This window comes from Miniopterus schreibersii (genome assembly GCF_964146895.1).
Source record: "Miniopterus schreibersii genome assembly, chromosome: 6".
Taxonomy (NCBI): Eukaryota; Metazoa; Chordata; class Mammalia; order Chiroptera; family Miniopteridae; genus Miniopterus; species Miniopterus schreibersii.
In genome coordinates this window covers 47,275,894-47,289,677 of record NC_138107.1, presented here as the reverse complement: position 1 = coordinate 47,289,677, position 13,784 = coordinate 47,275,894, and the positions used below count along the sequence as shown (strand labels likewise).

The window sequence follows — 13,784 nt, the reverse complement described above, 5'->3', positions numbered from 1 at the left end:
TGTATTTACAAAATACAAAAGCTAAATGGTAGCTTTTTGTCTTTACTATTTTTTTAGTTATAAAACATATAAATATAGTCTTCTTTAAAAAATAGGTTATTGTCACACAAAAATTAAAGTCTTACTTTGTGAGGAAGTAGGATTTAAGAAAAGACCTGAAAGGGGCAAGGGATCAAGTCTTGTAGCTGTGCAGGAGAAGAGTAATGCAGGTAGAGGAAACAGCTGTGCAAAGGTCCTGAGGAAAGAGCATGCAAGCTTGTCTGAGGAACAGCAAGGAGGCCAGCATGACTGGAGTGCAGGGAGGGGGCCTGATGAGTTAGAATCGTGTAGACTAAGACACTGCCTTTGGCTCTGAGTGAAAGTGGAAGTCATCAGAGGGTGTTGAGCCAGAGTGACAGAATCTGACTTTTGCTTTCCATAAGATCACTGGAGCTGCAGTATTGAAACAGGCTCGAAGAGATCAAGGACTGAAGTAGAACGATAAAGGAAGAGGGAGAATATGTTAAAACTCCAGGCAAAAGATGGGAGTAGCTTGCACCAGGGCGGTAGTAGTAAAAGTGGCTGGAGTCTGAATGTATTTTGAAAGTAGAGCCATGGGAGTTGCTGGCAGTTTTGATGTCAAAGTTACTCAGTGGTTTGGGGCCTACACTGACGACAGAGTTGCTGTTCACTGAAATGGAGAACACTGTGCAACGAGCAGGTGTATGGGAGGACACTGTGAGTTTCATTTGGATATATTAAGAGTTGTGATGCCTCTTAAACATCCAAGTAGAGATAATAAGCAGGACTTTGGATATACAAACTCAGGATTTCAGGGGAGGGTCCAGTCTGAAGATATAAATTTGGAAGTTATCACCTGTGATGGTCAGTTTTGTCAACTTGACTGGGTCCTGGGTCAAACATTATTCTGTGCATACCTGTTGAAGGTGTTCCTGTATGAGAGTAGCATCTGAATCAAGAGACTGGATAAAGGAGACTGCACTTCCCTAATGTGGGTGGGCCTCATGTAATCAGTTGAAGGTCTGAATAGAACAAAAGGCTGAGTGAGAGAGTCTCTGACTGTGTTCAAACTGGGACACTGGCTTTTTCTTGCCTCTGGACACAAACTGAAACATTGGCTCTTCCTGGGTCTCCAGCCTGTTGTTACGTTGACAATAATCCTGAATTGTAAATTATAGGGGAAGCAGTAGTGTGGCTAGTAAACTCTAAAAAAGTAACAGTGAAGAGAATTTGGGGTGCCTGGAGACCTTGTAGCATGTCCAAAAGATTAAAGGTTTATCTCTCTAAAGTACAGCCTTGGGAAAAATAGTTTCAACATACAATAAACACTGAAATCTAGAATACAGGCAAAATTAGCAAAAACTGTCCTTGCTGAGTAGCCTAAAATAATGTTGCTTCCTCACTGAAACAACCAAAACTCTGCTCTCCTCTTCTTGAACAATAAAAACCACCACCAGTATTACAGACCTTCAATTTAGTACTTAGTATGTTTCAGAACCTTGCTTTAACAAACCTGACATTTATCTCATTTAATTTCCACATCGATGTTATATGACAATTATATCTCAAGCTGGATAAAAAATAAAATAAAATAAAATAAAATAAATAAAATAAAATAAAATAATAAAATAAAATAAAATAAAATAAATTATTTTCTGTATCAGTTCTCCTCAGAGTAGACTGTCTTCAAACTGCTCCTTATGCATCCGAGACAAGGTAAGAAATCGCTGCCAGAACACAAAAGAACTCACTACTTGCTCCCTTGAGGGAGAATTCCTGTGAAAAAAATGCCAGTTGAACCAACAATGCTTCATGAAATGGCTGATTTACAATCGGTAGCTCATCTGTGTGGACAGTTAACAAGCATTTTGCAGGTGGGCACTGGTCCAGGGGACACACATAGCATGGATCGGGATCTCTATCTATCATCCCTTAGACTTGGACTTCCTTCCCCACACTCCACTGAAGCCAGGTTCCTACAGAACAGTGAATTTTGCTGCACTCTCCTGGATCTTCTACAGAACATGTCAATCTCTTGAAACCCTTTTCTTTTCTGGCTTCGATTAAAACATACATGCCTAGTTATCATTACACATCTTTGCCTCCTCCTTTTTGTCACCTTGGCCATCTTTTCATTCCCTTTCTGCCACCTGGGCAAAGGCATCCTTAGGCTCTAACCACAGACCCTTTTTTCCCCTGCTCTCTCTTTGCCCTCCTGATGTGCAATCTCGTATATGCCCGAGGTCTCAACCGTCTCCTCTAGGGGGCAAGCTGCGGGGATGATGTTTTTTTGTGCCCTTTGCAACATCCAGCACAAACTTTTTTGCACATGGTGGATGTTCAGTAAATGTCTGTAGTGAACTATGTACACCATTTGACACTATTATCAGCCACAGAGTTAACTTGTTCTTACCACATTAGAAGTAATGAAGAGGCACACCGATTTATGAAATAGCAATAGCTATGTATTGAAAATAGCAAATAAAAGTAAATATTAAATACTAATAAAATCTAAGAAAATTTAAATGGAAATATTTAAAAATATTTAAAATAAAAATGTTAGAGGTAAATTATTTTATAGTTGCATAGAGTAAAATTAATTTATCATGAGAAATAGAATTAGCAGGGATAAATGGCTTTAATATCAGATTTTTAACTTTTCCTATTGTCCCAGTTCTGTTTCAAAGTTTAATCATATACAGTGAAAACATATAACTACAACCAGCAAATAAATTATTTCCTTGATGGTTTCCCTACCAAAACTCAAACAAAAAAGAAAATATACCTTTCAAAAGCATAGTACATCTGAATCACTTACCAATATTCTTCTTTATCTGCCCGTTAGTCTCCTTAAACTTCTGTAAGCTTCTATTCGCCTCCCTCCCTGGGGTCTTCACAATACCTTCAGAGCCGATAGAAACTCATTCTCTACACATACTCTTTAATTCCTACAGACATCGCTCTACTTTTTAATTATTTCTTTAAACCGATTTTATGAAACTGAATGTTAAAGTAAGTATTCATTTGATGGAGATCAATTTATCATATAATGCGTAACTCAAATGCACTGTAAGAATGATACTGTGATGCTTCTGTGACTGACACATGACACACAGATGTTAGGGAAAGGAAAGGACACAGCAGTGTGCAAGTAGGCAAGGATTAGCAATGCTGCTGTTTCAGCACAAACACCCAACAGCCACAGAACTCAGTAGTGCTTGCCTGGCCTCAAGCAAAGTAATTATTCACGGGACAGGCCAGTGTAAGCTCAACTATGAAAAATATTGAACATTATGGGATTTAATTTTAGTGATATTCATGCACCAATGACTGCTGAATAATGCCTTGCTATGTAGGAGAGTAGTAGATATTTACATACTTACAGTAACACCAAAAAGATAAATTAAAAATAATTACTATATGTGTTAAGAACTTGGGGGTGATTTTGCTATTGTTTTTATTCATATTTTTTTTCTGAAAAGGAGGTTAGTTGTAAGTTACTCCCAGCTAAAATTTAATTAATTAATTAATTAATTTGTTTATTTCAGAGAGGAAGGGAGAGGGAGAGAGAGAAACATCAATGATGAGAGTCTTTGATCAGCTGCCTCCTGCACGCCCCCTATTGGGGATTGAGCCTGCAACCTGGGCATGTGCCCTGACCGGGAATCAAACTGTAACCTCCTACTTCATAGGTCGACACTCAACCACTGAGCCATGCCAGCCAGGCAAAATTTAATTTTTTGAGGACTGTACTAATCAGATTGTGACAACATTCCTGGAGATCAAATGAGGGACTCCTAATTACAGCATCGAGCCCAGTGAGTGCTCAGAATGTGCCCAGGAGAAAGCTTTGACAAGGGTGACTGAATGAGACACAAAAACTATTCAACATCCTTTAATATTCAGATAGCATTTGACGGTTTAGAAAGATATTCATTTTCATTCTTAATTTTATTTTTTCCAGCTTTACTGGAAGCATATTGGGGGCTCACAGAATTGATGGAGGCAGAGCAGCAGGCCAGAAAGAAAGGCAGGAGGCTGCAGGCTTGGCTACTAGAAGCAAAATAACTGTCAATGTTACATTGCTGTTTATCTTTCATGTGATAAACACAATATGTCTTACACACATACGATTTCAGAGAATCAGAAATGTTAATGAAGAATCTATAAAACCACTAAATAAGAGACAGCAGGGACTCAAAATAACCTCATTTACGTTTTAATGTCAGCAGTGATATTACCTACAAGTCTTTACAGGAAACTTTCTTAGGAAATGAGACAAACTAATGTGTTAAACAGATAGTACATACAATGGGTGTTCCTAGGGGGGAAATTCTGAGGAGGGGATTGGTGAGGCCAAGCACTGTAGTAGTGCTGGGGATGCAATGATCAGAACAGAAAAAAAGTCTTTGGCTCTACCCCTCAAGGGGAACTCGAAGTCCTCAAGCCTTCCCTGCTGGCTCCAGCAATGGTACAGCTGCTCTTTTCCCAACGCCCTCCAGTCCTCAGGTCTATGGTGAGTGTGAGCAGCCCCTTGCTCCCCTATCCCTGATCCTCAAGCTAGGAGCCTCACTCATTCTTAAGGCCTTCCTCTCCCTCATCATCATCACAAGGTCTGGTGGATTCTACCGACTGTCCCACCCATTCTCCTGCCCAAACCAGGCCTCACAAACACGCTATTCTCACCAGCCGTCTGCTCCTGGCTTAGGTCAGGCCTTCATCAGCTCTCACTTAAGTGTTCTTCATGCCCCTCATATGAATTATTTAAATTTGGGCTTCCTTTTCGTTATTTTTAAAATGGATATGATAATAATAATACCTACCTTATAGGTATCTTTAGAGAACAACATGAATTGATACACATAAAGCACTTAGAATAAGTGGCTGTAGCACAGTAACTACTCAAGTAATGGTAGTTATGATTATTGTTATTATTGATTGAGAATGCCAGAGAAAGGCACAGGATAAAAGCATCGTTCAAGCCCCCAAAACACAACCCCAAACTCCTAATACCAATGACACTATGCTGTAGGGATTTGTTCACTTGTCTGTATCTTCTACCAGGCTATGAATTCATTCTGTGTCTAGCAAACAGTAGGTATGTAACCAATGCTTATCAAAAATGTACTTCTAATTATACATTATATACTCATTTAATAGCCTTTTAATCAGTTTTAATCAAATAGTGACTGAAGAGTTTGATTATAAAAATATACAAAACATTTTTTTATTGCAGGCTTTATTTATTGTCTTCTCTCAAAACTAAAAATTCCATAGGCAGAGCACACTCCGGCTCTAATGGAACATGATGCTCAAATATTTAACTTTCCAAAATGTCATATTTGAATCACTTTACCATCACATATGCGAAGCTACGTTAGACAGTGAAGACATCTGCTTCCTCGGCCAGAAAGTGTAGGCGTTCGTGGAGATGTAAGACGGAGACGGCACATGTTAAACAAAAGCCTCCAGGCTCCAGGGTGGCCCACAGCCCGGAACTGCCTGCTGGGGGTGGACAACTCCGGTGTCCTCACAGTCAGAGGGGCTGCCACGGGGAGGACAGTAAGAGGCTGACTAGCCCCCGCCTCCCACACACATTCTAGATCATAAGGCCCCTAACTTCTCCTGCTGCCTCCGGTTCAACTGTCCTCATTCAATTTTGTTCAACAGTACGTTGATCAACTAGTCACAGTCCCTTTCAGAGAAGTTACTAGTGAGAGGAGCTCTGACACACGATACATAATATTTCATTCCTTTTTAAATTTTTTCTAGTTTTACTGGGATATAAATAACATATAACATTGTGTAAGTCTAAGGTGTGCAATGAGACGATCTGATACACGTATATGTTGCAAAATGATTGCCACAATAAGGTTAGTTAACACATCATCACCTCACTTTGCTTGTGTGCATGTGTGAACTTTCAAGTCACAGTGTTTTGTTAATTATAGTCACCCTACGATAGATTCGTTCTTCAGGACCTACTCATTTTATAACTGGAAGTTTGTACCCTGTGTCTACATCTTTCCACTTCACCCACTCCCAGCCCCTGGCAATCACCGTTCTACTCTCTGGTTCTCCGTAAGTGAGGTCATACAATATGTGTCTTTCTCTGGCATATTTCTCTTAGCATAATACTCTCATGGTTCACCCATGGTGTTGCAAATAGGGTTTCCTTCTTTCTTGTGGATAAATAATATTCCATTATATATAAAAGCACATGCACACACAACCACGTCTTCGTTATCCATTCACCCATGGATAGACACTTTGGTTGTCCCATGACTTGGCTACCATGAATAATGCTACAGTGAACATGGGCGTGCAGATAATCTCATTGAGTTCCTGATATCATTTCTTTCAGATGCATGCTCCAAGTGGGATTGCTGGATCACATATGGTAGCTCTATGTTAATTTTTGAGGAGCCTCCATACTCTTTTACTTCCACAGTGGTTGCCCCAAGCTGCATTCCCACCAGCATGTGAAAGGGCCCCCTTTCTTTGTATTCTCATCAGCACTTGTTAGCACCTGTCTTTTTGATAACAATCATTCTAACAGATGTGATGTGATATGTCATTGTGGTTTTGATTTGCATTTCCCTGATGATTAGTGATGCTGAGAACCTTTTCATGTACCCGGTGGCCATCTGTACATCTTTTTTGGAAAAAAAAAGTCTGTTCTGTTCCTTTGCTCATTTTTTAATTGGATGATTTTGCTATTGAGTTGTATGGATTGCTCATATGTTTTGGATATTAACACCTTATCAAATATAGCATCGGCAAATATTTTCTCCCGTCCCATAGGTTGCATTTATTTTGTTGATCTTTAATTCCTTGAGGGAGACAAGCCACAGTTTTAATGTTTCCGAGAAGGGAGGGCCTTGAATATGAATTTAGGGAGATGGCAGAGGGTGAAGCCTTTGTGAGGGACTTCACACCTGTTGTTGGTTGTGATACATGTTGGTAGATACACAGGGTAGACTAAAAAGGAGGATATCTGTAATACTTTCAACAATAAAGATAAATTTAAAAAGAAAAAAGTAAAAAAGAAAAAGAAAGGAGTAGGCAGTTACAGGTAGCAGAAAGAGTCATTAGCAAGCTGAAGAGTGGAAAGGCCCTCAGGTGGAATAGGGTGCGCTTAGACAATGGTCTGGCTGCAACATCTAACCAACGGGGGGGGGGGGGGGACGGGACGGGACGGGACACCAAGAGGAAGCTAAGGATAACCACACAGCATGAAGGCACAGTCCAGGAGCCCGGCCGACTCCCTGGCATGCGTGGAGGGTAAACCACAGATCCTTGACAGTTCTTGACCGTGGTAGGTTGCAAATATGGCCATAATTCTTCCTCCTTTGGCATCTGTACCCTTTGGGAAGCTCTCTTACACTGACTCCGGACTTGGCCACGTGACCTCCTTGCCGAATGGGACATTAGTAAACAGGATACAAGCAGAAGCTTGAAAAGCACCTGTGCACTGCCTGTGTCCTCTTTACATGAGCTCTTGTCATGTGAAAAAGCCCAGGCTAATCTGTTCATGAGAAATATGTGCCCGGTGTCCCCCACTACCCTAGCCAAGAGCCTACCAACCACCGGACACGTGAACAAGGCCAATGCAGATCATCCAGGCTCCAGCTAGCTCTCCAGTTAACTGCTGATGGTGAGAAGGAAGCCGGCATAGATCAGCAGAGCTGGCAACCCAGAGCAATTATCCAGCTTCTAAGTTTTGGGGTGGTTTGTTATGCAACAAAAGCTAACAAAAGATACATGGTACAAGACTCGGTCTATGGTTAAGTATTTAACTCCAGCACTTAGCACAGTGCCTAGAAAAGAGAAGTGCCAATTGTTCCAACTTTGTCTTGGTTTATTGATCAGAACAATCAATACACAAGTCAGTTAATTTTCATCTCACAAACAGGTGATGAAATTGAAGGAACTGTGCTATGGGCCCAGCAGGACATGTGAAGAAAGCACACTTGGAACTCAAGGAGACAGATGCTCTGGTGTGTGAAAATCAGCTCTTCTCTATATCTGGCCATCCTAGGGCAGGTTATTTATGTACATTGCACGTTAGCTCCCCTATCTGCAGAATGGGAATAATAAAGCTTTCTTCACAGGCGTTATAACATAGGTATTATAAAGGAGGCACTCTGTGTCTAACCTACCAGAGCAACAGGGGCACTGTGGTAGAAGAGAAGAAGAACTGGGAGTAGCCGCAAATACTATTAAATGCCAACAAGGAAAACGATCTCTTGTACTCATATGCATGTACCTGCTCACATACACACATGCACAAAATCAAACCATTTCCCAAAATTAAATAAAAAACCCAATCAGGAGATACTTCAGAGGAGAGAAGAAAAGCAACAAGAGGGTTATATTATGGTATACAGGAAGACAAAACTCATATTATATAATGTGCACCTGATATATATAACAACCTAAAGTAAAGCATGTTGTTTGAAAGGCCCTCTAATTACTGTAACCTTTCTGGAAGATTAATCCCCAACAATTTGAAAATGTAAAAAATGTATCATTATGCTAATGCAACTAAAGAACTCCTTTCAGATATCTGCTTCATTTCTGCAGTTTAGAATTAAATCCCTACTTTTTATTTTTAGGTAGACATTTTAAGTAATTACCTCTTTATCTTCTACATTAGTAGGTTTCACCACATTTAAAACAATTTTTCTAAAAGTCTTTCTTTTATGATTTAGCATCTTTGAAAATTCTCTTTAACTGCAGGTTCACAATTGAGTACAGCTGATATTGTCTCTTAATCATCAAAAACAAGATTTTTGAAAATATACAAATAAAATTAACAAATTGCCCATGGGCCAAAATTGGTTCCTGTATCATTTCTGAGACTTTCTGAACGGGAGTTTTAAAAATTTACATATAGCCTGGCCGGGTGTGGCTCAGTGGTTGAGCGTCGACCTGGGATCCAGGCGATCAGGGTTCGATTCCTGGTCAGGGCACATGCCTGGGCTACGGGCTCGATCCCGTCGAGGGCATGCAGGAGGCAGCCGATCAATGACTCTCTCATCATTGATGTTTCTATCCCTCTCTCCCTCTCTCCTCTCCTCTCTCTGAAATCAATAAAGATATATTTAAAAAAATAAAAATAAAAATTTACATATATATTCTCACTTATATAGAGATGGTATGCTGTTATGTTTTTAGATTATTAACCAAAATACCATTGAAAAGAAAATTAAATAAGAATTAGATAATGTATACTCAGAAATTAATATTTCATAATATTCTGGTTAATGATTATCAAGATTTTTTCTTATATCCATATAAGAGGTAGAATCAGCATGTTAAGAGTGGATTTTAAAAGGAACTGTGTGACTTATTACTTAACCTATGAGTTATCTCAAATTACTTAACTCATAACAAATTACTTCTAAGATTCAGTTTTCATGTATGTAAAATGTTAATTTTTATAGTACATGTATGTGATTATGAGGATTATATGAGATATGCATATAAAATCCTTTTTCCACCCTCTGAATCACAGGAAGTACTAAATTGATGGCATTTAGTTATAACAATACACATTCATCTTCAAAAAATCAACAAACATGCCACCACATTTCATTCGCCACTAAAAATCAAACTCCAAAGTCCTGCTAAACAAGACAACATGTCTTCTGCAGCCACATGCACACAAGTCAACCAGAAAGGTCCATGAGGCCAATTGCATCTCTCTCCCTGGAGCAAATAGTTGGAAAGCACTAAGACGAGAACATGCATAGAAAATTAAAAGATCGGAAACATCACCTATCTTTAGGAACTTTGTTTCTTTCAACAAATTGTTTCCAGAGTCTCCTTGTGATCCCGATTCTAGAAACACTCTACCCAGAGCCCACCCCCCATTATGAAGCACAACAATGCCACACTTTCTTACGAAGGTCACATGTCAAATGCCCCTCAACTCAGACGCAAAGGAGAGGTCTGGAGGTCCCACCGGAGGGGCATCCGGATATCCAGCCGAGGGAGGATCCCAATAGGGCCCCAATCTCATTCTGCCCAGGAAAGGCCCCCAACGTTCTCAACTCTGGGAACCATCATCTAATTGGCTGCTGGTGGTGTGACACTCAGGGAACTTTACCGTCCTCTGTTTAATTGACCTCTTAAGAGAAACAAACCACCTTGACTTACCCGAAAGTAGTCGCTGCATGCTGCCAGGACCGCCTTGTGAGCGTGGAATTTCTGTTCCTCGGCAATCAGGGTGACATCGCAGAGGATGCCGTCGCTTCTCTGTTGATTCAGCGCTGCCAGGACACTGTCATTGTGAGAGTCCGAGTGGCAGAGCCTCTGGCCTGTCAGCATTTCTTGAATACTATGAACAAAAGCAATCAAGTCAGCATTCCTCCTTGGCCAGCCCTGGCTGCCCCCATGTCCCTCACTCCCTCTACACCCACTTAGGGGCTGGGGGTTCCAGGGCACTGTGGGAGTGGGATTTGTATTCCCCCATTTTCTTTCTCTCCACCATGCTCTTGCTCTTTTCTAGAATTCTCTTTCCTCAGCCCCAGAGGGCTCTTTTTCTTTCCTACCAGTGCTTCTCTTTCTGAGTTTGTGTTTGCGTGCAAGTCCGTCTGTGCCTGGGCACTGACCCGTGTCTGTACATCTGTGAGCCGCTGCTCCTAAGCCTCTGTCCTCAGGCTGTGTACACCTCTGAGTGAAAGCGGATCTCAACTGTGTACGTCTGCTTGTGACCCTGTCCACTCTGTGCCCCCTCCCAAACTCTCCGCTTCCTTCTCAGCTCTGTGACTCCTGTGTGGGGATGGTGCAAGCTCAGAGCAAGATCACGGCCATGCACTGATCCAGCATGAAATCCACGGGACCTGCCTGAGTCACCAGAGGCCCGGGAAGTCACCAAGTCCCCACAGCACACAATACTCCATCAATAAGTAAAACAAAACCGAGCACGTGTAAGTTAGAGAAAAAAGGGCTAACAGTGACCATTCCATATAAAAAGCAATTAATTAAACCACAGCTGCTGATTATTAAACTTGGTAAATTATGAACATCAAAAGGAATGCCATGAAAAAAACTTAAGGCTGAAAGTAAAATATGTCTATAATTTCAGCCATTGATGTCTATATGTGATCATTGTACTGGATTTATGAATGACTATACAATTTTATTTTCTGTTCTGTTTTTCAAAGTAGCAAATTTACCCACTGTGAAACTTCACCCCTTCATTCCCTACCCATTCTAAAATACTCTTCCCATGTCCTTTCAAAACTCCTAGATGAAGCCCCAGATCTTCCTAAAATAATGTAAAAGTAATGCCATAAACACAAAATGCAAACTGCATTTGTAGGCAGCTATGAACATTTCCAGCTTAGATGTATGAACATCTCCAGTGCTCTAAACTCTCAGAACTGGCACTGGACTAAGATGGGGGAGCTGCACCTGTCATAAATTACGCCCAGAGCAGAAACAAGGGCTGTCAACCCTGTTTTCAGGCCTGTGGACTCTTCATCAAGCTGAGTAAATTGACTGAGCATCGTCTCTCCTATCCTGACACCTCCAGCATCCAGTCCCTCCCTCTGAGTGTGAAGGAGCCACTCAGGAGATTTAGGGAGTAACCACTGGCCTAGGCTGCATGGTTAATTTATTTGACAGGGCTCTGCCCAGCCTGTGGTATCAGCTGGCTGACAGATTACGATTCAGCACAAATCACCCCACCTGAAAGTGAAGTCAGTGCTTCCTGTGAAATGCCAGAATGTGGCCAGTAAGCTGTATTGGACATTTCTGACTGGGGAGCCTCAGAAATGTCAGACCTATTGAAAGAAAAAGAAAAAACTTGACAGAAGGTGATGATATAGGAAGTTCTGGTGGGAAGGTGGGAGGATTATTTTCAGTTGTGTGTTATGCAGCAGGAGGTTATGAAATGGTTACTGTCATCAAATATTCATCTAGCGGCTCTAGCTATCAGCAATTGAAAACTGCATTCAGAAGCATAAATTTTTATGCAAAGCCTGAAATAGAGATTAATTAGCATGGCTCAATTGAAGAAATGAAGGAATACAATAGTAACAGAAATATTGTATCAGCTCAGTAAAGCTTTAAAATATTTTTTTTTAAAATCTCTCCTAAATAAGAGAACATTTTTATGTATTTTAGAAACATAAAGCTCTTACTATGTTCCAGTAATTAGTCTTAGTGACTTATGATTATTAATTCACTTAACATTCACAACAACCCTATGAGACAGGTACTATCATTAGTTCTGTTTTACAGATAAAACCGAAAGCCCAAGATCAGGCATTTTGAGAACCTATCACCAAGAACACAATAATGCAAATTCATCCCCCTGCTTAAAAAAACAAAAAAATGTGATAATCTATAAAAAATATATCAAGAATCTATGATTGCAAAGAAAAAAATCATAGTCCATAACAATTTTATATTTATATTATGCATAGTTAATCTCAAAATCAAAGTTGCCTTTTAAAAATAATATACATGAACACATTTCTATGAGATAGTGATGAGAAATGTTTGAATTTATGATTCAAAACATCTATCTTTGCACTTTAACTAAGATTTGAACTAGAGAATAGATTTTTTTTATAACCTTAAAAATTACTTGAAACTCTCATAACTTTTCTCCCTTTTAATATCATCTTAAATGCTTAATAAATGTATTTTGAAGTTTCATTTGTAGTGGAACAGAATATATTAAAATAATTGCCTTAAAATGTTTCCTTACTCATTTTCCAAATATAGTGCCACAATTTGTGTCCCTTTATTAAGACTGAATCAGTATTTGAATTTCAGATATCAATTGACAGTGAATAAATCTTGCCAGGGAAAGAACAGCTGTAAACTGAAATCTGACAAAGAATAAAGGGCTTAGCTCTGAAACAATTGCGAGGCTGCACAATTCCACAGACTCGTTCAGCTGGGCTCGAAATATTCAAGCTAAAAGAAAACAACATGCTAAATATTTAAGGCAAAACTTGGCTCAAGATTCCAAATATTTTGGAACCAATATGCTAAGAATTCTTAAAAGCAGAAACAAATACTCCAACATTTGGCAAGAAACAAATGTCTATTAATCAACAAGTCATTATTGTAGTCTGAAAGTAACTTCCCACACACTCTCAGATGTAAATCTGCGAAAGACCTCAGCCGTCTAAATGTTAAGGCCTATGTGGCCACAGAACACAGCCGGGAGCCGGCAGGCCCATCTGAAGTCAGCGATATACACCAGGAGGAGGTGACCCAAGCCTATAACGCACCAGGTCTACATTAGGGTGCGGAGCAGGCAGACGCTTGCAAATGGCTCCCTGGGCACCTATAACTTACACCGAACTAGCACACTAACCCTCCCAACTTGCAGCAATGTCCCTCTATTATTTGAGGAACAAAAAAGGACAGAAAACCATGTTCCCGAAACTTCCTAAATTTCGGAGAAAGGACAAAACATGAGGCATATTTCCCAAGAGTGTACAGATCTGAGTGTCATCCTAAAACTGGGAACAGTCCTCCATGTAAGCAATGCTGCCACTTCAAAATTCACAGCTGAGTGCAGAGGGTGACTGGCTTCCCCCCGAAGGCAACCCCAACAGCCTTTCCTGGGGGGGAGCCCCGAGAACAGCGCTGTCCAATACAACAGCCGCTGCAGCGAAGGCAGACTTGGTTGAGATGTGCTGTACGTGTAAAATGCACATCAGATGCCAGACGTAGCATGAAAAAAAGACTGCCAAACAGCTCATTAATATGTTTATACTGATCACATGTTGGAATGATAATATTTGGGATAT

At 40.3% G+C, this 13,784-nt stretch overlaps 1 protein-coding gene across 3 annotated transcripts in view; it reads right to left on the bottom strand.

Moving 5' to 3' along the window:
* Window positions 1-13,784, bottom strand: part of KLHL32 (kelch like family member 32) — a 162,522-nt gene that overhangs the window by 106,808 nt on the left and 41,930 nt on the right. For all 3 annotated transcript variants that reach the window (XM_081140543.1, XM_081140545.1, XM_081140544.1), the window contains exon 3: window positions 10,165-10,345. In XM_081140543.1, coding sequence (XP_080996669.1) covers window positions 10,165-10,345 — 181 coding nt within the window. The remainder of the gene's footprint in view (window positions 1-10,164; window positions 10,346-13,784) is intronic.